The sequence below is a fragment of the Doryrhamphus excisus genome, linkage group LG11, assembly GCF_037039965.1.
Source record: "Doryrhamphus excisus strain RoL-2023G ecotype Guam linkage group LG11, RoL_Dexc_Guam_v1.1, whole genome shotgun sequence".
Taxonomy (NCBI): Eukaryota; Metazoa; Chordata; class Actinopteri; order Syngnathiformes; family Syngnathidae; genus Doryrhamphus; species Doryrhamphus excisus.
This window is the reverse complement of record NC_136367.1, coordinates 1,210,276-1,234,756: the sequence shown is the minus strand read 5'-3', so window position 1 is coordinate 1,234,756 and position 24,481 is coordinate 1,210,276. Positions and strand designations below refer to the sequence as shown.

Sequence of the window (24,481 nt, the reverse complement as noted above, 5' to 3'; positions counted from 1 at the left end):
TACAATACGTAATTCAAACAACCAATCCCGAAAGCCTAAATTTAAAGCGTACAGTAGTACGCAAAGGGCAACAGCCCGCAGCCAAAAACGCGGGTTGTAGTTTTTTTACGACACTGGTCATGTAGTGGCGAACGGCTGCTCCTCCTCACCAGAACTACAAAACCCAGAATGTCCCGTGCGCCAATTAGAAACGTCAACGAGCCAGTGAACATTAAGCGGAGCAGACCAAAATCCCAAACAAGGAAATGGTGGGGGAATAAACCGAGCAGATTATTTAATTAATGCATGTAATAATTAATATTTTATTTTTTATTGTAAATTAAGACGTATTTATGGGTTAGAATGGATTACGACTTCAAAACAAAGCTGGCCGCCGAGAGGGAGAGAGTGGAGGATCTGTTCGAATATGAAGGTTGCAAAGTGGGTCGAGGCACCTACGGGCACGTTTATAAAGCAAAGCGCAAAGACGGGTAAGGCGACTACGGACGTTCTTATTTATTTGAACGCTGAAAATGCATTTTCTCAAGCAACGTGTGGTTTTTGAACGGCGTGTTTCGATTTTAATCCCCTCCCAACGTGATAGTCTGTTTTTGTTTTCATGTCACTCACCAACCTCCCTCCTCCTTCCTGCTTATCTCCCCTCCAACACAATGTAGTAGCGACCCATCTTGATTTTACAGTGTGGCCAAGAGGAAAGCAAATGATTTTCACCCACGGACACGCACATGACGTCTTATCATTAGTGTGGTAGCAGTTCAAACCCCCCAGCCTCTCACCAGGACTGCACGATCAAACTTTTTTGTCCCTTTTCGTCCTAGTTGGATTGTTTCACTTTCACATTGTCACGCTACAAGCATGTGGTACTCCAATGCTTGCTGTTGTGTTGTGAAATGACGTCTATATGAACATGTTTCCCACAATGCTGGCATGTATCAACTGTATTATTTGCTTTACATTACGGGTGGGTGGATCGATCCGAACATCGGTAGAATCGATACCAAGTACAGGGGATCGCGATGGGATTGCTATTTTACAGTCCTCATTTTGGTTTATTTTCCTAAATATCTCTTTATGGTGTCGTGTTGTTCCCTACTTTTACATTGCTTATATTGTTTACAAACTCGGGGCATAAGTTATCATTATAAACATTAGCTTATCACCCTTTTATATACAGTATCCAAGTATATACAGTACCCCCGGCATGAAATTTCAGACCACTGCTGAAAACAGCATCCAAGTAACTTCTTGTGTGTGGGCTTCCCAGCATGCCTTGCGGGTTATACATTAGTATAAAAGAATATGAGTGTGAATGGTCGTTTGTCTATATGTGCCCTGTGATTGGCCGGCCACCAGTCCAGGGTGTACAGCTGGGATAGGCTCCAGCATTCATTTTCTACCGCTTATCCTCACGAGGGCCGCTGGGAGCCTATGCCAGCTGTCTTCGGGCGAGAGGCGGGGTACACCCTGGACCGGTGGCCAGCCAATCACAGGGCACATATAGACAAACAACCATTCACACTCATATTCATACCTATGGACAATTTGGAGTCGCTAGTTAACCTAGCATGTTTTTGGAATGTGGGAGGAAACCGGAGTACCCGGAGAAAACCCACGCATGCACGGGGAGAACATGCAAACTCCACACAAGAGATGGTGGAGGGTGGAATTGAACTCGGCCGTGCAGTCATTTATATATATATATACACACATATATAATGAAAATGTCATGATAAATAATAAAGATGTGAGAGGTGTCCAACCTGAAGTGTGTGTGCTAATGTTACCTATAATCAACCTCTAATCATTCCACTTTATTTGCATATTTATTTTCCTTTGGTCTTTTTTTGGCCCGGCCAATCGTCCTATACAGATTCTAATGAGGTATTTTGATGATCATGAGGTATTTTGTCTGGTAATGACACGAGTGCGGAACAAAATAGGACATTTTATTTGCAGTACAGTTAATTAGTATCAAGGATGTACACGCTTAAGAGCACCAGCAAATCCATAAACCTCTCAGTGCAAATTAGGCTCAAGTGGGTCTGAATTGAGCTCTTTTGAGGATTTGTTTGATTAGCACCAGCTGAAGCATGCTATCTATCGTTTTGCATTGTTTTAAAATCCATTTACACGACACTCTGTGATTTTCTTTGATCTTTTCAATCAATATTTCCATCAAACAAGTAAAAAGTCTTGAGTATGATGTAGAAAGTAAATCACACTGCAGTATATTGTCTTTTTTTTTATCCCCACAGGATAGACGAGAAGGAATATGCACTGAAACAGATAGAAGGCACTGGAATATCAATGTCTGCCTGCAGGGAAATCGCTGTAAGTTTGAAGCATTTCTTTTGTGCATTTCATGTGAGTTTATTTCAAACATGTCAAAGTAAAACATACAGAAAAAAAAATACAATAAAATAAACAGTAACATGCCAAAATAAAACCAAAACAACATTTCAGAATCCCAAAAGAAATAAGTTTTACTTGTTTGGAAATTAATAATAACAATAAAAAAACACTTAGCTACCTCTACCCTTTTTCTTTGTTTAATTATTATACTTAATATACATAATATTATATTTACATTTTAAAGGACAACAGAAAAATTGAAAAATCAGCAATAATTTTCCAAGAATAAAGTCAAAATATTAAGAGAAAAAAGTTGTTATTCTCACAGGAAGAATAGTCAAAATTTTCAGAGAATAAACTCATAATATTATGAGGACAGAAAATTTCATTTTAGTAGCGTAGAGTTTAAATATTAAAGGAAAAAATATGTTTTGCTAAAGGAGACCTATTATACTCATTTTTCGTCGCTTTGTATTGAGTTGCGGACTCCAACAGAGCAGCTACACACAATAACCAGCACAGGAAGCTTTCTAGTTCTTTCAGAATCTGCACCTATTCAGCTGTATTTCTTTGCACTTTGTGCTTCCTGCGAATACGGTTTGTTTCAATGTATCCCACCCACGGTCCGCCTCCAGGCACGCCTACTCGTGGTGGCTGGTCACATTCAAGAGCTTAAAAGGACTTCCGGTTTGTGCCGCTAGCTGCGAACGGTATAGCAGTTGATAATAAATGACGATGTATCTTTTAAAAATGTCTCACTCGTCGTGCATCTTGCATCTCTTTATAGATCTGTCAGTGTCAATCAATCATTATACCGGTCAAACAACATACCGTGTAGTTTTTGATGTGGAAGCAGCTCTCGCTTTGTGATACAGTACCAGCCGACAGTGCTCATTCTGTATATTTGAAAAACTAATATACACATGTACTGTATGTAGTAATTTGTATTTATTTGAATGTATGTATGTATTTTTATGTAGTAGCTTTACTTTTTTTCAAACATTGGTTAGTGTCTGATAATGACTGACACGTTAAATAGGCATTGAAAATGGGAAAACACAAACACGCTGGTTCGGGTTGATGGGGGAGGGGAGTGGGGGGCATAAAAGCTAGGAATTCCTGCGTTACTGAGCAACAGAAAACTCTGACCTCGTCTGGCAGTTGGTCACCTTTTTGAACGCCCGATCAGAAGTTTGGGAAAACCTGTGTAAAAAAAACCCACTGTTTGTCATATCATTGTCAAATTTGAAATGGGATTAGGTAATGCCTCAAGTTGTCACACCCTCCAAACTAGTTCATCTGAAGACACGTTTCTGAGAAAAAATATTGGCGAACCTAAAAAAAAAAAAAACTTGAAAAACTTGTATTTGTCAACGTCAATAGCATGTAGACAGATTCTTACTGTTGGGGAGTAGAATTCAGCTTGTTAGCTAACTCCCAATGAATGAATGACAGAACTTGATTCTATATATTTGTATGTATTAAAATATCCACATGAGCTGAAAATGAAACTATCTGAAAAACTGGTTACTTAACAAGCTTCTTAATTGCGTTATCACAGCTTAAATGTGTTATTATGAGCAATGAAGGGTTGCGTTCAAAGGCACCACGTCATTTCAATTTGATTCGCATTTTTGAATCAATTTTCCTTTGCATTTGTTTCATGAAGTGTATAATAAGTTATTTGAATGTTTATACTTGTCTATTTGTCAACATAGTGTAAGAAAATGAAACAATAGAATTATGTGCGCGGCCTTTTGCCTGAGACTATTTATCTTCCATTGTGAATATATTGATTCTGTATTTCTTAGTGTTTTATTAGCTAGCATGAGCTGTCATTTCCAGTGTGCAAACAGCTATAAATCCTAAGTGTATTTGCTGTATCGGTGGACGGTGAAAAGTGCAAACACAATGTTGCTAGGGATCAAATGATTCCTTCGGCTATTATTACCTGTCTTGTTTTTTCAGCAAAAGCACAAACCGAATAGGGCCAAGTTGTTTATAGTGCATCTGTGCTGCATCCTTTCATTCTGATCTGATCTGGTGTATGAAATCTGCAGCCTGGAGTCTATCACAGATAGCCCTGTTAGCAGCACCAAATGGCTGCTGCGTCTGCTGCTGCTGCAACACTCGCTGCCTGCCGCTTTAATTCACGATGGAGGGAAAGGCTTGTTGTTGATGTTGCTCCATTGAGGCTGCAGCGTGGCTAGCAGATACCTGCACAGAGCTACCCGACAGTGCATTTATCGACCCGTTGCTTGCCAACTGCATGTTGGAATTATTTTGTCTCCTCCGTGGAGTCGGGGTGCATCGGCGCTGTGGTGTTTCTTTTTCACAACCGTTGCCTGTTTGTCAAACCCCCAATGCAAGTCCACTTCTCTGGCGTTGTCTTTACCACAGAGGATGCACAAGTCAAATAAAATACCCGCACACCACAATATCAAATGTCCACTTTAGCTGAGATGTAATAATTAATCCATGATTAATTGATTTTCTAATCAATTGCCAACTATTTTGGTATTCAATTATTATTTTTTTAATGTAACTATCCTCTGATTTCAGCCTTTAATGTCCTTAGCCATCCATGAAAGCGTACCTATAATCTTTGTGTTTTAGGCGAAAAGATGGTCACATATCTCTTTTGCTGTTTTTTTTAAAGGGGATCTATTATGCTTTTTCCATTTTTCTGACCTATAAATGTAGTTAGAATGTTCTATTCTCGTGTTAAACAACAGCAAAGTTTCAGGTAATGAGGTTTGCGCATTTGGAAGTGAGCCGTGAAAGAAGTTCGGGATGGCTCAAAATGCTCTGTTTCAGAGGGCGTTGCAAAACTGTTCTTTTGTGATGTCACAGAGCATTGGGCTGGTTTTTGTGAACATCAATATCCACCAAAATGTTGCTGAAGCTCCACCCACGGCCATCTCTGTGTGGAGTTTGCATGTTCTCCCCGTGCACGCGTGGGTTTTCCTCCCACATTCCAAAAACATGCTAGGTTAATTAACGACTCCAAATTGTCCATAGGTAAAAGTAATTTATTTACTTTTTTTCTGTAATATTTCTGCAACTAGAATGAATTGTTACTCATGATATTATTCTTGTAAAATTACTTTCTCCATTTTTGTAGCTGTTTGTTATTTTTTAGTTTGCTTGTTGAATTAAAAAAAAAAAATCCCCGGGTCGCAAATGGCCCCTGTGCTGCACTTTGGAAACCACTGGTTTGGCCAAACTGATTACTCGATTAATCGTTAGTTAGGTTCAGTTTTTGGTTTGAGTTTTGGGTTCAGACGCACCCCCTGGAAGGGATTAGTGATGACAAGCGAGGTTCCACAGTTTATACATTAACATTATATTTTATGTCGGGGTGCGTCTAGACACAGGAAATGACAACACAAACATGAAACTGAGCAAGTAGCCAGCATCCGTATATGATATGGTATTATTGGGGAACCCGTTAAAGCCCCACAGTGTTGGCAGAAAATTGGCTGCCTTTCCATATGATTTTATCATAATTATTTCCCTCGTCTTTTGTGGAAGGCACATTTACATTGCTTCTGTTCAATTCCATCCCCTTGGCGAGCCTCTTTAAAAGGTCGACTGGCAGGAATCTGGCTTAGTCGTGAGTATTTGGACCTCCTCCAGCGAGTGCTTTCCCTGTGACCCATTTTCCTCAAAAGGAGAGCAGCCGCTCTCTTTCTCCCGTTTCTTGTTCTCATATTTCATATGATTTATTGCTGCTTGTGATTTGATTTGATACCATCCTAGAATATTGTTCCTTTTCGGGTTACGAAAGCATTGCCCATTCTGCTCCAGCCAGGCAAATGTTGAGGAATGGCCCACATTGTGTGTGCTGAATAGCGAGTCACAAGACCAGCCTGCACGTGGGAAACTTTCCACACCACACAAGGCATTCAGAAAGGGTTAGGGTTTGGGTTGTGACTTGGTAGTGCTGGTCTAGGATCTGCTTGTATTGTTTTGCGAATGCTGAGACCAGTCGTATGCGTGTGAAGACTTGTCGTGACAGGTTTTTTTCCCCCAGATTTCCCTGTACGACTTTTGAAGTGGAATAGTTTCTCCTGTTAGTAACCACCAAACAAATGTTATTAATGAGCCAAGATGGCAAACGCTGCAAAGTACCTGGTCTAGTTCCATGAGCAAAGGTATAGCTTTTGTTCCTATTATTGCAGGTTTCAATGATCTCACAACAGACATAATAATAATAATAATAACAAACTAATAATAATAAAAATTTATACAATAATAGCACAGGCTATTGGTGTGGCTGTAATCCACTCCAAGCTAAATCTCAAATCTGAACCCGCAATGTCACTTCCTATTCTGTACACATCCGGAACACATAGCAACACACACAGCACAAGTCTTATTTATGTCTTCTGTGGCTTATTTACTCTGATTATGTCTACTATATTGGGTAATAGGAGTGTAAAGTTGACTATAGGGGTGTTATTTCATGTCTAGAGGGCTCTAATAATGTTTAAAAGTGTGTTTAGAAGGTAATAACCAGGTTTTCTATGCTACAACTACAAAATATCCGGGAAAAAATTATTGTTTGTGTGTGGGCGAGACAAAAATATGCGTTTAAAAAATATATGCGTGGACAAAGCTTTGGTTGTAGGACCAAAGGGCCTTCCTTGTTTTGTGGGAGACTTCTCGGCCGTTCTTTCATCCAAAATACAAAATACACACATTAAATTTTACACAAATGGAGGAAAACGATGTCAACAAGCTACTGTAGGTTTGATGACACGAGTCGGCCAATTGGAGGATTTCAACACTGTTTAATGTTCACACCTGCTTTTGTGTAGTGTGACCAGTGATGTTCTTCAGCAATGACCGACTGAGTCATTGCTGCCTGTAAAAATGAATAATTGATTGTGTGGGATCCACGGTTTCAGTTTCATCTTACTACTGAGTGAACAACGAGTGACTGGTTATAGACCGTTTGGAATACACCAACAAACAATGCTGTGGTGTTTTGGGCAGTAGTCCTGCATGGAGCAGCTCACCACTTTGAGTGAAGCTCAATCATTAATGGCAGATGTCTCTTAAAGAGGACCACTTTCTGACCGATAACTGTAGGTAGAATGTTATATTCTCATGTAAAACCATGCTAAAGTTTCACATAATAAGGTTTGCATTTGGAAGTGAGCCCTGAAAGAAGTTTGGGATGGATCTGAACACTCGGTTTCAGAGAGTTTTTTCTAACATTGCCTCACTGTGACATCACAGTGAGCCGGAGTATTCGGATCACACTGGAAAAAAAAATCAGAGATTTCGAAAATAAAGTCGTTAAATTCATAAGAAAGTCATAAAGGTACTACAAAAAAAGTTTGAATCGAAAAAATCTGTGAATTTGTGAATTTGTGTCTTCCAGCTGTTGCGAGAACTGAAACATCCAAACGTGATCGCCCTGCAGAAAGTGTTCCTGTCCCACAGTGACAGAAAAGTTTGGCTCTTGTTTGATTACGCCGAACACGACCTTTGGGTAAGTTGATCATAATGTTCCTGGATCCAAATGACATTATTATTGTTATGGTAATGGTTGTGGTTTTATTTCATTTGAACATGCATCAGATTACAATTGAGTGCATCCCATAATCAGTTCCCAGTTCCACATGTCCAAAAGGAGTAGGAAGAAGCAAAGCTTATTAAATCCTACCCCTCCATTGTTCGATTTCCTTACTCAATCCATTCCATAGTTTGATTCCACATACTGAAATGCTATGGCTAGCATAACGTAGTCCTAGCTAATTGCTTATTTTTAGCCTTATGCATTATTTTAGCTGTTTGAAGATGAACTATATCAGCAAGTTGAAGTATTTGTGATTTTAGAAATAAGGAGTTAGTATGTTCTCTGTAGGCGGCATTATGAATTATCCTTACTGACCTTTTTTGCAGTACATTTAGCGAGTGAAGATTGCTTTTATAGTTATAGACAGAGAGCAATAAAGAGTGTGGATTGATTTCTGATTGAGAACAAATTTTGCTTTGTTCAATATTGAAATATTTCTGGCCACCTTATGTTGTATATTTGGAATATGAGGTTTCCAGCTCATATTTCCATCTATTGTGATCCCCAGGTATGTATTTTCGTTCACCTTTTCAATCTACAATTGTCTGTGCATTTATGGAACTATTTGGTATTTGTCCAATATAGGTATCCTTATCCTGTTGTGATTTATGTGTACCAAGTGTACCATTTTGTCCTTCTTCCAGCATATCATCAAGTTCCATCGCGCCTCCAAGGCCAATAAGAAGCCTATGCAGCTGCCCCGAGGGATGGTGAAGTCTCTTTTGTATCAGATTCTGGATGGGATCCATTACCTCCATGCCAACTGGGTGCTCCACAGGGATCTGGTGAGCTGCTGTATTATCATCACCGCTCCACTTTCCCATGACTGCGCCTACTTCTCTTCCCTTCTACGCCTTGGGTTTGCTATTGTTGGTAGCCATATTTGGTGACCATATTTGGGCAAGAGACTACAACTGACTGAGTCACAGACAGGTTTGAACTTGTTCAAGAAGAGTTGAAACAACCCCAACGCATACGTTGCACCATTGTTGATGAGAATGCTGACTGGGGTGATTCATACCAGCGGAAATATTCAGATATGTTGGTTTGTCGGCAGCGGTCTCGTCTGGTCGTTTGATGGCGACAGAGGGCGGGCACTGGTCTTCGCGCGAGAGGCGGGGGTACACCCTGGACTGGTGGCCAGCCAATCACAGGGCACATATAGACAAACAATTTGGAGTCGCTAATTAACCTAGCATGTTTTTGGAATGTGGGAGGGAACCGGAGTACCCGTAGAAAACCCACGCATGCACGGGGAGAACATGCAAACTCCACACAGAGATGGCCGAGGGTGGGATTGAACTCGCGTCTCCTAGCTGTGAGGTCTGCACGCTAACCACTTGATCACCGTGCAGCCCCGTTTTTTTTTTTAATGAAAATAATTACTACATGTGGGGGTATCCATGTGGTGTCTGGAAGATTTGCATTATTGTTTATGGGAAAATTGGTTGTTTTTTTATATATTTTGGTACCTTTTCCAGTGGACTAATGGTGAAAAGCAAGGTCCTACTGTAGATATGTTTGTAATCACACGTCATTAAAGTATGTTACAGATGATTTGAGCTTGTTTTGTGCTGATAACAGCTGTTTGTGTGCTGTATTGCTGTGTTGTTATTAAAGCGGTTCATGGTCAGGGCATCCTGTCATTGTTGTCCAGATTATCAACTTTGAGCAGGTGACTGGGTCTTTGTATGAAATAAATAAATCAAATCGGGGGGGGGGCATTGTTTACAATGATCATGTTGCTGATTATTGTGGAATTCCCACAGTTGTTTCATGGAAAGAAGCCATAAAAGTCCGAGTGGACGACCAACAAGATGTGTGATTAAGCTGAACACATCTCTAGCATTCCTGCTGTTACATAACATTATGCTTAGCCCCCCCCTGACAAAGCTTATATGAGCCGCATGCTTTGCATTGCGCCACTGCATGGTACCCATCCCCCCCTTGTCCTATCCTTCCACCCACCGCCATCAACACCACAGACTCTCCATATCCTCCCAGCCATGCTTTTTGCCCCCCATGGGGGTTATGTAACTCTAGCTTGTGCTGTCAAGATGCTGACTTAGCAGCTCTGCGCACCCCAGCAAAGGACTGTACCATCACGCTGTCAGGAGGAGGTTTACTGAAGGTGATCTATCGCTGCAGTGCATTTGTATCTTCCTGTAAGGAACGCTCCCTCCCACATAGATGCACTTCCACACAAACACACGACAGAAGTGCTGCAGTATGGTGGACCAATTACAGACTACAAATTCCCTCATAGAGACAAGACACCGTACATGGTCTGGAATTTAGCAACTGCATGGGACTTGTTAGTTACTGGTTGTTGTCATTTACATTGACAGTTACAGTGGTGTGAAAAATGTTTCCCCCTCACCTCATTTATTATTTTTTTGTATGTTTGTCAATGTTTCAGATCATCAAACAAATGTAAATATAATGGAATCAAACTATGGAACGGCACCCATGGGTTTTCATGTAGCAGCTGTTATCCCGACAGTATGAATCCCCTCGCCACAGTATAGGCATATTCATTCAGTCAAGCGTGAAAATAGAAAGTGGTGATATTTGTAAGCAAACAGGGAAGCTAGGGTTCATAATTATGACTCTGGACCAAAATAATATTGACATGAATTACAGGTGTCATTGTGAATGTGGTCTTCGTAGCAGTAAATGGCATACTCCAGCCAAAGAGCTGTTTTGTGTCTGACAAAGTGTGTCCGACAATGAGTGCTCCTCCTTAGAAATTAAGAAGGGGGCAAATACCTTTTCACACTACTGTATAATTAATATCCCCAAATACTAACACAAAAACAACATCACAATAGCTAACATGTTTTTTGTTCCTATCTTGTGCAGAAACCAGCTAACATCCTGGTCATGGGAGAAGGACCTGAACGAGGAAGAGTTAAAATCGGTGAGTTTATTTTTCTTTTTTTTCTTTTTGAAAGAAGTAAACCGTGTGGGAAATACATCCACTGCTATGGATTCTTTACCAGAGAAAGAGTCCTACTGATTTTGAACAAATCTTAATACTATGAAGAAGTGGAAGTGTTTTAGTTTGTACTTTGTGTGTATGCGTGTAGGGAGTTGGGCTTGTGAACAGTATGCAATAAGGAGATTAGCTCGAATAGGAGTACAGAACTCCCTTTGTTTCCCACAAATTCAGCCATAAAACTGATTTGTAGGTTGCTGATAAGCATACCTCATAGCTGGAAACCTCATATTCCAAATATAAAACATAAGGTGGCCAGAAATATTTCAGTATTGAACAAAGCAAAACTTGTTCTCAATCAGAAATCACTCCACACTCTTTATTGCTCTCTGGTTCTACCATATCTTACTTATTGGTGGAAATATGGGCTAATAACTATAAAAGCAATCTTCACTCGCTAAATGTACTGCAAAAAAGGCCAGTAAGGATAATTCATAATGCCGCCTACAGAGAACATACTAACTCCTTATTTCTAAAATCACAAATACTTCAACTTGCTGATATAGTTCATCTTTAAACAGCTAAAATAATGCATAAGGCTAAAAAAAATAACCAATTAACTAAAAATATCATCCAATACTTCTCTACAAGAGAGGAGAAATATGATCTAGGACTACGTTATGCTAGCCATAGCATTTCAGTATGTGGAATCAAACTATGGAATGGATTGAGTAAGGAAATCAAACAATGCACAACGATGAGCCAATTCAAGAAACAATACAAGCAGTTGATGTTTGCTAAATACAAGGATGAAGAGTCTTGAACCAGTCATGATGTGCTATATATATCACTATATTGACACTTACTATGGTACCCATTATGGCATTGGATGCTCATATCACCGAGTACTTCGGTACGAGGTACATTATTAAAAAAAACAAAAAAAAACTTATTCCATGTATCATGGAAAGCAGGAAGTGAACAAATGTAAGAGTTAGTGATTGTAAAAGTACCAGATGGAGGGGTAGGATTTAATAAGCTTTGCTTCTTCCTACTCCTTTCGGACATGTGGAACTGGGAACTGATTATGTGATGCATTCAATTGTAATCTGATGCATGTTGAAATGAAATAAAACCATTACCATTACAAGTTACAGTGGATCCCCGCTTAGTCACGAGTCAGCGTATCTTCGAAACATTTGTGGCCTGACATTGTTGCTGCACTTTTCCATGAGCCAGGTGAGCAGGGTATTATTGAGGGGCGACGTAGCTTGACAGGAGTCCTCAACCTATAGAAAAGATGAAACAAGTGGCTGTTAGGGCTCAGAATGCGGTTGGTCCTGTTCAACCAGTGTGAAAACAGATTGTGGTGTGTGTGTGTGTGGGGGGGGGGGGGGGGGGGTCATCTGCACTAATACACGAGGAGGGTTGCATTCTTGCAAATGCTCAGGGTTGTTTTTGAACATTAACAAGCTGGTTATGTGTTTGCATATTTAAAGTGCTGGTTCAAGCACTGTCATGCACAGGTATCGGATACTATGAATAGGAGCCCACAACACATAAATGAGCATAATAGATCCCCTTTAATATTATTAGAGCCCTCTAGACATGAAGTAACACCACTACAGTCAGTGAAAGTATTTTTGAAAGTGTGAAATGGCGAGGAATGACTGCACTTTGCGTTTTACTAAATTCTTCAGCAAATTTCAATCGATGTTACATCAATGAGAGAATAGCTACTGCAGGAAGTAACTGTACAAAACTAAGTTAAAAAGTAATTATCTTTTTGTTCATAAAAATGGGCACACAAAAAATAGATTTTTTTTAAATCATTTGACAGTCCAATTAGCAGTCATTCATGTCTGATGTTGTCATAGGTCGCCCCGACCAACCTTGAAAAAGGGGCCACCCTGCTCCACATTCATATCCCTCCATGATAAAGCCTTTACTCATTTATCTTTCTGTCTCCTCACCCCGGCCTTATGTAGCTGACATGGGTTTCGCAAGACTCTTCAACTCTCCCCTCAAGCCCCTGGCCGACCTGGATCCTGTGGTGGTCACATTCTGGTACAGGGCCCCGGAGCTGTTGCTGGGGGCGCGGCACTACACCAAAGCTATTGGTGAGTTTGTGGGCGTTTGGCATTCAAAGAGTGAAGTCTCGAACATTTCTATATATTTTCTACTGTCAAGACACCTCACGGGGTGCTCATCTAAGGTGTGTACATTCCAGCGGAATGACACATTCCGTGCTGTGTACTGAAGATGTATCTGTCATACATATGACGGGAATGTTACATTTGTGATCTTCATCATGACAGGACATGTACTGTACATGTCTGGAAAGCCATCGTTTGAGCTGCTTCACATGGTTGGATTGCTAAATCATGGGCAACAGGCTGGATCTTTATGATTTTGGGTCAACATTTGCAATAAAAGTGACTAGTAATGATTGGATTAGATTCAGCTTCAGAACTCTCCACTTGTTCTGTTGATATGCCTCACATACTTAATTTTTTTAATTTTTTTCTAGATTTTGTAGTTGTTAAATTATATTTTTTTAAATGTGCTGGTGGCCAATAAAAAAACCACACATGGCACCCGGGCCACACTTTGGACACCACTGGTATAGAATTATTTTACTTCTGTGTGTCCCGGCAACAATGGTGTGGTCAGTGACCACCAAACAACGTGCGAAATATCAACACTTGAAGACATAAACATTACCAATGATGCATAGAGACTCAAATATGTACAGTTTGACCAAAATCCCCAAATTGCTAATTTGCTAGCATCCACTGTATACAATAACAAAACACGCTAATATAATTGTGAAAATGAACATAGAAGAGATACCACCCTTCTTATTACTATGATCCCCTACATGGTCATGTGACTAACTCGTGTGTTTGTGTTTGAACCCAGACATCTGGGCAATTGGCTGCATCTTCGCTGAGCTGCTAACATCAGAGCCAATCTTTCACTGCCGCCAGGAAGACATCAAGACCAGTAACCCCTTCCATCATGACCAGCTGGACAGGATATTCAGCGTCATGGGTTTCCCCGCAGGTCCGCACTAAAAAAAAACAAAAAACAGCAGCACTAGCAACACAAGCAATTCTAGCAACACGATCAACACTGGCAACACTAGCAACACTAGCAGCACTAGCAACACTAGCAGCACTAGCAGCACTAGCAACACTAGCAGCACTAGCAACACATTTGCAACACTAGCAATACCAGCAGCATTAGCAGCACTAGCAACACAAGCAATTCTAGCAACACGATCAACACTGGCAACACTGGCAACACTAGCAACACTAGCAGCACTAGCAGCACTAGCAGCACTAGCAATACCAGCAGCACTAGCAACACCAGCAGCATTAGCAGCACTAGCAATACCAGTAGCACTAGCAGCACCAGCAGCATTAGCAGCACTAGCAGCACTAGCAATTCTAGCAACACGATTACCACTAGCAATACTAGCAGCACTAGCAATACTAGCAGCGCTAGCAACACTAGCAACACTAGCAACACTAGCAGCACTAGCAACACTAGCAGCACTAGCAACACTAGCAACACTAGCAATTCTAGCAGCACTAGCAACACTAGCAACACTAGCAACACGAGCAACACTAGCAGCACTAGCAGCACTAGCAACACTAGCAACACTAGCAATTCTAGCAGCACTAGCAGCACTAGCAGCACTAGCAACACTAGCAGCACTAGCAATACCAGCAACACCAGCAACACCAGCAACACCAGCAACACCAGCAACACCAGCAACACCAGCAGCACCAGCAACACCAGCAATACCAGCAACACTAGCAGCACTAGCAACACTAGCAGCACTAGCAATACCAGCAACACTAGCAGCACTAGCAATACTAGCAATACTAGCAGCACTAGCAATACTAGCAATACCAGCAACACTAGCAGCACTAGCAATACTAGCAATACCAGCAACACTAGCAGCACTAGCAATACTAGCAATACCAGCAACACTAGCAGCACTAGCAATACTAGCAATACCAGCAACACTAGCAGCACTAGCATTACTAGCAATACTAGCAACACTGCAATCCCAGTCGTTTGTTCTCCTTTGGTAATAATTACCACAAACGAGCACAGCCGCTGTTTAATCTGTGTTTTTACAACCACAGATAAAGACTGGGAAGACATTCGGAAGATGCCGGAATATCCGACACTGCAGAAAGACTTTAGGCGAACAACGTGAGTAGACGTCGCCGAATCCGTCCAATGAGTTCAGCCCATGCTAAATCAATATGGACCCTGCTTTGCTTTGAACGGATGTCTTCAGTCGTAATGTCTTTCCTTTTGAACAGATATGCAAACAGCAGCTTGATCAAATACATGGAAAAACATAAAGTCAAACCAGACAGCAAAGTTTTCCTGCTGGTAAGTACACACACTTTTCCTATTTAGTAGTACACTTTTTTACCAGTTATATAGAACTTCTTAGCATATATCTAAAATATCAAAGTGGTCCTTGCATCCTTCTCATTTTTCTGTCTCCTTTCTTTGTCTTTTGGAGCACTGTACCATGCACTGATGAAGTGTTTTTATTTTAGTTCCCATCGGAAACATTAGCCACGTTCACACGAGTTTTTCCTGCTTCCGAATGACTATTCCGAAAGCAATGGTATCCATGGAAAGGGATAGTCCAATCTCTTGTCTACATGCGTCGCTATAATCAACCAGAATAGTCAACGGGGCATGCCCAGTAAAACGTAAACATCAACATCACGTGATACATTGACTATATCGACTATTCTGGTTGATTATAGCGGCGCATGTAGACACGCGATTGGAATATTCCCTTCCATGTATACCATTGCTTTCGGAAAAGTCATTTGGAAAGAGAAAAACTCACTCATGTAAACGTGGCAAGACAAATTAATGATGACCTCGTGTCAACCATGTAACCTCGAGTAACCAAAGGAACACCTGATCCTTACCCTTGAAATACCTGTGTAAAATACTCCATTTTGTAGTATCAATGGAATGAGGTGAGGACTTTTTTGTTGTGTTTTCCAGTCTATACTGACCAACCTTTATTATTTCCAAGATGCCCTTTTTCTGGTAAAAGTAAAATAACATAAAACATTTAAAAAAAAAAATTTAAAATTCATATTTAACCGCACTTGTTACTTGTTTACATTTGGGGAGAAGTTTGTTAGCTTTCAAAAGAGCCCGAATCCATACTCCAAATGACTCAAGGACAGCTTTAGTTGTTTAGCATCAAGTCAGCCTCATGTATTTGTTTGTATTTGTATTACGCTGTATTGCAGTATATTGCAATATGCAGTATAAGTCGAAGGTTTGGATGCGTTTTCTTTATTTTCATGACTATTTACGGTGTAGATTCTCAAAATGATGAATGTGGAATTATGTATGGAACAAATTATGTTACATAATTATGTCTTCCTCAAAAAAGGAAACCTTTGTTTTTCTCTCACTGTGCTTCATGAGATAGATAGATAGATACTAGATAGATAAATAGATATGCATTTTTAGATGCATTTTTTTCTGCCTTCAGCTCCAGAAACTACTCACCATGGACCCAACAAAACGAATCACTTCAGAACAAGCACTGCAGGACCCGTACTTCCTGGAGGACCCGCTACCAACCACTGAGTGAGCCGTGGCAACATTTTTACTACAAACTTTTCCAAAAAACAACTGCTCTACTGTACTGTACTGTACTGTAGTGTATCTAGAAATATGGTAATGGTTTTATTTCATTTAAACATGCATGGAATGCATTGGAAACTCTTTATAAACTATTGTTTATAAAATGTGCTGTATAAATAAAGTGGATTGGATTGCATCAGATTACAATTGAGTGCATCCCATAATCAGTTCCCAGTTCCACATGTCCAAAAGGAGTAGGAAGAAGCAAAGCTTATTAAATCCTACCCCTCCATCTGGTACTTTTATACAATCACTAACTGTTACATTTGTTCACTTCCTGCTTTCCTAATTAGTTATGATTAGTTATTTTTTTGCCATAAGAATATGATTTCTTATGTCAAGTGATGATGTAAACATAACAGTACGTGTTTATGTGTGAACACAGCAGACATCTATCTGTGTCTTCTGCTACTATAGTGTGTTTGCTGGCTGTCAGATCCCATACCCAAAGAGAGAGTTTCTCAACGAAGACGAACCAGAAGAGAAAACAGAAAAGGTAATTCTTCATATTGACATCAATACAAACATGCTGTTGTTGCAACACGGATAGACGCACATCATTTATTTACAATATAACGCGATCTTTTTCATCATTTTGCTTCCAGGCCGTCCATTTGTTTACCAAGCGATTTGTAAATGTCTTGTTATTCTTCACTTCCTTTGTGTGTTTTGCTAAAGATTTCACATCATTGTCTCGTTATCGGTGTGTTACAGTAGTTTCTGGCTCCCTTCCACGTCCTCCTTCTCTGTAGTTGTGGCACAGAACCAGAAGGCTATTTTCCGGCTAGTACAGACCTCAATATCTTTGAGGTTCGGACGTTAGTTAGTTAGTTAGTTAGTTAGTTAGTTAGTTAGTTAGTTAGTTAGTTATCTTGTCTTGCATGTGATGTAAACATTTTTAGTTACTTCCTCATGCCAGATGGTATTCAAACCAGCGACAGATCTGTCATTGTGCGCAAATGATCCAAAACCCGGACTTCAGTCTGTCCACACAGGAAGTTGGAATAATAATAATAGCATGTGTGCTTGCAGAACCAGACCCAGCAGCACCAGCAGACTACAGGTCAGACTCAGAACCAGAACCAGCAGCAAACAGCAGCCCAGCAGGCCACATCTCAGCAGAACTCAACCCAAACCAACGGCACCACAGGGGCCAGTGGGGGTTTACAACATGGACAAGACCAGGGTCCCCCTAATAAAAAACCCCGCATCGGGCCCTCTGGTACCTCTTCAGGCACCGGGGTGCTCCAGTCAGAGTACCAGGTAAGTACAAGTGAATACATCAACTTAGCGAGCTAGCTAGCGAGCAACGTTATAATACAACTTACAATTAACAAGCTAATGTGGTCTGTCTTCGGGGGAGAGGCGGGGTACACCCTGGACTGGTCGCCAGCCAATCACAGGGCACATATAGACAAACAACCATTCACACTCACATTCATACCTATGGACAATTTGGAGTCGCTAATTAACCTAGCATGTTTTTGGAATGTGGGAGGAAACCAGAACGAAAACCTGCAAACTCCACACGGAGATGGCCCACGGTAGAATTGAACTCGGGTCTCCTAGCTGTGAGGCCTGTGTGCTAACCACTCGTCCGCCGTGCAGTCGCTGTGTAATGTACGTAGATTGCAGAAGTAGATTGAATCAGTGCAGTTAGATAACGGTGTTAACCGCCTCTTTACAACTAGCTAGCAAGCGGGAGAAAGTTGGACGGTGCATTCAATGACCGTCAAACAAAGTGAGACAAGTCGCGCTCTGTGGAAACAGTTTGGACACCCACCCACACAAAGTAGCACATACGATACAAGTGAACAAGAATATCCGATAACGGTTACGCGGTCGTCATTGTCCTGCAGACGGAGCTGATAAGCTGATTTGTTTCCTTTCCTGGCGTCCGTCGTATCTGACTTGAGTCTTATCACAACACCAAGACGAAGGACACGGCTGGGTTATGCGAAGGTGATGAAAGGAATGTGTCTTAGCATAGCATGCTGGCCCCCGCGATATCACGGTTATCACTGTTTCATGGCTGACGACAGGCTATTATTAGTAAAAATATTATGTAGTGTAATAGCTGTGACGTTGTGTGTGCCTTTAAGAGGCGGGGCTTGGGAAGTCATGTGAGCTAGCAAGAGTTGCTGAGTGTTAGCTCACACAGCTGTGCTTTTTGCCTGTATTATCACATTATTATTATTATTATATAATTATTACTGTCTTAGGGTATATGAGATTTGATTTTTGACCAAAAATCATCAAATTGGCAGAGACGAGAAGCCTGAATCATGAAGGACTTTTTATAGATTCTATTGCAGGTGTAGCCGCATGTGGTGCATATATCGTAGCTGTCAGCGACCAGCTCATGTGATTATTGATTGACATAGTCGATGACATTGCTGTTGGCCTACTTTTTCCTCAGCATTGATCCCAGGCCCAAAGGCTATGCCACAATGCACCACTCTTACACCACTCACTGAAAATCTCACAGACAGGCTGGTGATTAGCATTAGCGGTTTTACGTGGTGAATGCGAAGGCTACAGTCACACTTTACATGAGGGGTTTTTCCTCTCTCCGAATGACCTTTCCCAAAACACGGTATCCATGGAAAGGAATATTCCAATCTCTTGTCTACATGCGCCGCTATAATCAATCTTTGTCCAGTCTTGAAATTTAGTTCAAAACAAAAACAAACTTTCCGCAGCAGTCCAGTGCCGATTGCTTGCCTCCATTTTTAAAACCGAAGAACGTCTGGAGCTGTGTGTTACGTCATATTTATATTTTATATTTAAATTTTACGGAATTTTGGCCTAAATTAAGCATTTTTCAAACCTAAAAATGACAACAAAAAATGATCAGTATTCACAAAACACATATTGTGAAGTAATAGAAAATAGCCTTGTAGTAGAGTAATGTTACACTAATGACACAAAAGCTCTCCAGAAACCAAAAGCATAAAAGGAACAACAACAATGAACTCATTGTGCTAACATGTGTATGTTTTTTGTATTATTATGTCTACTATATTGGGTAATGGGAGTGAAAAGGTGACTATAGGGGTGTTATTTCATGGCTAGAGAGCTCTAATGGTCATGGTAACCATGGTCATAAACGTGTTAAAATAGTTCATTTATGAATAAGAATCCAACCTGGTGGAACCAATTAACCGAGCTTAACGGGGGATTACTGTATTTTAGCTTCATCCTGAAAAGAGTTAGCCATGTTTGGCGGCTAACGCGTCTCGGCTCAATAAAATGTCGCTCTCTCTCTCACTATCAGCACTCCGGTTCCCGCCTGGGTTACCAAAGCAGTATCCAAGGTTCCACTCAGCCTCAGAGCACCATGGGATACACGGCGTCATCGCAGCAGAGCTCCCAGTATTCCCACCAGACCCACCACCGTTACTGACACTCCCAGTGAAGCGGGAAGCGGCAGACGGCAGACGCCATCTTTTGGCTGCGGACCAGGAAGCGTCTGCGCCGTACCGGTTGGCCGTTTTCTCGAGGCATTACGTCATTCCAGATCCTTTAGCGTGCGGTGACAAATAGGAAAAGATGGAAGCAAACGTTGCCCGTCTGGGCTGGTGAGACCTTTTAATGTCAAATAAGCGTCAAGGCGCCACACGTGTACTCCAAAAACTTTGCAGCTTATATATATTTACCTTATCTAGCACCTTTTTTTCTAGTTTCAGGTTTTATCCTCCTTGCTTGTTTGTTGTAAATACTACATACTGTATGTAGTACGTAGGACTGATCGCAATCCTGGATAATCCAATGCAGATTTTATGTAAGAAAGACATTTCTACAAGCAGGAAATCAGCTCCCGGGCTGATCACATTGCAGGGAAAGACAGAACAATTGAACTCACCACCATCCCATATCCATAGCGCTCTTTCTCGGATAGATTTGAAATGTACACAAGCAACGTAGTACTCTTTGTTTTTTTTTTTTTTACAAGTTGTGTACATTCTACTCTAACAGGATGCGATTGGGAGTGTTTTGGACATCCAGCATCCAAACGTGCGCATAAACGTACAGGGCAGCTAACGGTAAGCCCCGCCCCCTCACATCCCTCCTTGTATGCTTCATGAGACTGTTACTGCCTGATGTCAAATTGTTTTTTTAAGCTGTTATTATTATTATTATTGTTGTTGTGTGTGTGTGTGTGTGTGTGTGTGTGTGTGTGTGCGTGCGTGTGTGTTATGCATGTTCAACTTTTGATTCAAAAAAAAAAAAATGCACTGACTTGACAGAAGAGCGTAAAGAAAATCTTGTGGGCCCAAAACGCTGAGCACAGGTTTGCTTTGGATAACATCTTGTCCAAAAGTTTTTTTTTTTAACACAAATACTTAAGTCATTATTGTACTTCATCTCCAAAAACAGTATATCATTTGCCTTTTTAACAGACTAAAAGTCAATTCAATGGAACCCGTCTAAGTCGACCCACTCATCAAGTCCTGGTCTACCGTGTTCTACGAGTACTACAAGTACTACACTTTCACACTAATGTACATGCAAAACAATACTATTTTATACAAGGTATGCTGGGAAGCCCAAATAAGGCATGACCAGGATAAGACATCATATGTGTCTGTACAGTACTTCCTACACTGGCTGTTGTCTTATCAATGGAATATTACTGACACCTAGTGGCCAGTGTACATACTACATATCACAACATCTTTGAATGTGTATTTTACTTCATTTTGACATTTTTATGCTACAAAATGCTTCATTTAGCCAGAAAATATGTAGAAATGTGCTTAAATATGTATATTCTTTGAGTATTATGAGACATATTGAACCATGAAACAGCAATATATTTTTGATAAACAGTAATGAGTGTATTCATTCATGCATTCATTTCCTACCGCTTACCTTAACGAGGGTGGCAGGGGTGCTGTAGCCTATCCCAGCTGTCTTGGGGCGAGAGGCGGGGTACACCCTGGACTGGTGGCCAGCCATTCACAGGGCACATATAGACAAACAACCATTCACACTCACATTCATACGTATGAAACTACCTGAAAACAATAATCAATCAAAACAAAGGAAGAGAAAACTCTGTCTTATCATGGGACCGTTTGTTCTTCTTCTTCAGTGGGAGGTTTCTCAGCCGCAGCTCACAAAATGTATCCTTTGAACCAGAATGGAGAGAAACAATGTTAAAAAAAACTAGCATCAATTGTAAAATCCTGTCCTTGTGTATCTGGCCAAGGTCACAAGTTTTTAACATGGCGTCGTCAGTGAGGGATGTCCACTTAAACGGGTTCCACCATCTACGCTTGTCTATGTTTTCCCGACTTTAAAGCATGAAAGTAAATAATAGAACCAATTGGATCAGCAGGATTACACGGAAAAACTCCAAAAACCAATTGGCTCATGGGCCAAGGAAGAATCTGTGCAGTAAAGGTGCAGATACAGTCATTTGTTTTATTAGTATTCAACATTGAAGTGCCTGTCTCCACAAGAAGCACCTAGCATGTTTTCCTAGCAAGTTGAGGGGTGGAAACGGGAAACGGCCCCGGGGGTTACTGTACAGCGCAAAGACCCTCAATGAAATAATCCATGTTTGAACACCATTAACAGCTCCATGTGTTTTTGCAAATGTGTGACAGTTTTTTCTACCACGGGTGACCTTGCTTTCTCCAGTGTGGGCCGCATACGCAAAAACTAAAGGATGAGGGGGGGGGCACTTTTGTACATTAAAGATGCTAAAAGCAATAGGCCGGTATATGCTAAGCTATGTGAACCAAGCTTTGTGTTATAGCTGACACAGCAAATGAGTAATATGTAATTATATGAACTTATTGTATTTTTACTCGATGCCAAGGGCACGTTGGACACCCCTGGATGTAAAATTCCGTTTCTTCACGAGGAATGTTTGCACATTGAAAATAACGTCATGTTTGCTGTTGATTTTGGTGAAAATTTCATTTTTGTGTACTTTACAAGGCACTCATTCAAATGTGTTTTTTTTAAGTATAGTGGACAGTATTCATTTGATTTTATGTTTTTTTTTACCTTAGAGAATATTGTAATCAATATTGTAATGTACTAGAATCATGATATAACTACATTACATTTTTATTTTATTCAATTCTAATGTTTTACTATTGTTTATCACACTGTCTCATGTCTAATATTAAGGCTTTACTTTCTGTGTCAGGGGTGTCCAAAGTGCATCCTGGGGGTCACTTGTGGCCCATGGTTTTTTTTTAAATTGCACATTCTATAAATATAATTTAACAAGAAAACAAATACAAAAGTAGTGATGGCAATAAAGTCATAATATTACAAGGAGACAATTTCCTTTAGAAGAAAGTTGAAATATTTGGAAAATTATATAAAAAAACAGCAAAAATGGGTGTGCAAAGGCTGAAGTTGATAATAATGTTTTTCCCTATCAAATATCAAAGTTGCATCCTTTCACTTTTCACTATATGGCCCTCACTGGAAAATATTTGGACACCCTTGGATTCTATATAGTATATTTAATAATAACTATAAAATGTGTCATTCTGTGGTGCATTTGATAGAAATATCCGCACTGTTTTATTATCGCTACCTCCCCGTGCTTGAGTTGGGTTACATCATTTGTTGACTATATTTTCATGATCATGTATTTTCCTTTCACCATTGAATGCAACGGGAAAAACCAACACTTCACATGGAATTTAACCCATAAGAACACAGACCCAATAGTGCTTTAAGTAAAATGGTGGGGGATACATTTTCTGAAATACTACTAATTAACATCAAAGATGTGTAAAAGTGACATTTATTGAATGGTTTATTAGTATTTTTGCTACGCTCAGGGTTTCTATTACACTTTTAAGGCTAAATTGCTTGATATTTTCCTAGCTTGTTTTCTACGAATTCATTAAAAAAATATATAATAAGAACAGTGGTATTGTAATATTGTCTAATGTCTTTAAAATTAGCTTTAATGGCAAAAAAAATACGCTTTTGGCGATAAGCTAGCTTACCTGATGCACTGCCATTTTGAGGCAGCTATTTCCTGTGGTAGCGCCATGATGTCACGTGATGATCACCCCATGCCACTTAGGGACTTAATGCGTTTAAGTCAAGCACAAAGCTGTGTCAAACACATTTTAAACAAAGTTTGGTTCTTATGCGTTAAATCCAATGGAGTTCGATGTGAAGTGTTGCGTTAAAAAGGGCACCCACTGGAAGTGCATTGGCGCCAATCCTGTGACGTATACTTTTTTGGAGTAGGGAAGGGCAACAGATGGGCCACAAGTCAAACAAACAATTAGGAAACACTGACCCCTATTGAGCGAAGGGAGAACTGCACCTGTTTCCCATTAGACTTCGACGTGTAGCATGTGTGGTGTGTAAACGTCAACTATCAAAATATGCGCACACAGTGTACTTCATGTACTTTATACTTCATGAAGTACAGTAATCCCTCGCCGCCTGCGCTTGAAATTTCACGGCTTAACTAATAATTCATGCTGTTTTTTGGTTGTATTATTATTATTATTATATATTATTAGTAAAAAAAAAAGTATGCATGTTTAAGCTAATTTTACATCTTTAGTTTGCCTAAATGAAACATTTTCAAGCATAAAAAGTGTCCAAATGACTCAAAATAAAAAAACATAAGGCAGGAACAAACGTTGCGATGATATGTAGTATTCTACACAGGCCACTAGGGGTCAGTAATGTTACATTGAATGGGACAATAGCCAGAAAGAAAATATAAAAATAACAAGCTTTCCCAATGCTAGCCAATGAGTTTATATTATGTTTTATTTTCTTTTATTGGGTAACAGGAGTGTAAAGGTGATTATAGGGTTGTTATTTCATGTCTAGAGGGCTCTTATATTGTAAAAAAAAAAATTAAGTTTTCTTTGGAAATCCTTAGC

The 24,481-nt window shown here is 40.2% G+C and overlaps 1 protein-coding gene across 2 annotated transcripts; it reads left to right on the top strand.

Annotated features, from left to right (window-relative positions):
- Positions 1–194: 194 nt before the first annotated feature.
- Positions 195–23,205, top strand: cdk19 (cyclin dependent kinase 19). 2 transcript variants are annotated; one of them, XR_009129035.2, is made up of 14 exons: positions 195–470; positions 2,256–2,331; positions 7,745–7,855; positions 8,587–8,727; positions 10,805–10,862; positions 12,869–13,000; positions 13,803–13,946; positions 15,041–15,110; positions 15,224–15,296; positions 16,438–16,535; positions 17,010–17,088; positions 17,625–17,855; positions 19,870–20,638; positions 20,996–23,205. XR_009129035.2 is itself a non-coding variant. In XM_058067094.2 (13 exons), the coding sequence occupies exons 1-13, from the start codon at positions 343–345 to the stop codon at positions 19,996–19,998; spliced, it is 1,470 nt and encodes a 489-aa protein (XP_057923077.1). In that variant the 5' UTR covers positions 195–342; the 3' UTR covers positions 19,999–23,205. The 2 variants fall into 2 exon arrangements, 1 of the variants encoding a protein (XP_057923077.1); XM_058067094.2 differs by having other exon boundaries at positions 19,870–23,205.
- Positions 23,206–24,481: the final 1,276 nt, after the last annotated feature.

Bases quoted from the DNA above. Each gene is read 5' to 3' on its own strand.
- cdk19 (XM_058067094.2), top strand. From the start codon at position 343: ATGGATTACGACTTCAAAACAAAGCTGGCCGCCGAGAGGGAGAGAGTG. The intron at 2,332-7,744 runs GTAAGTTTGAAG...TGTGTCTTCCAG, and splicing joins CTGCCTGCAGGGAAATCGCT to CTGTTGCGAGAACTGAAACA. The intron at 15,297-16,437 runs GTAAGTACACAC...TTCTGCCTTCAG, and splicing joins ACAGCAAAGTTTTCCTGCTG to CTCCAGAAACTACTCACCAT.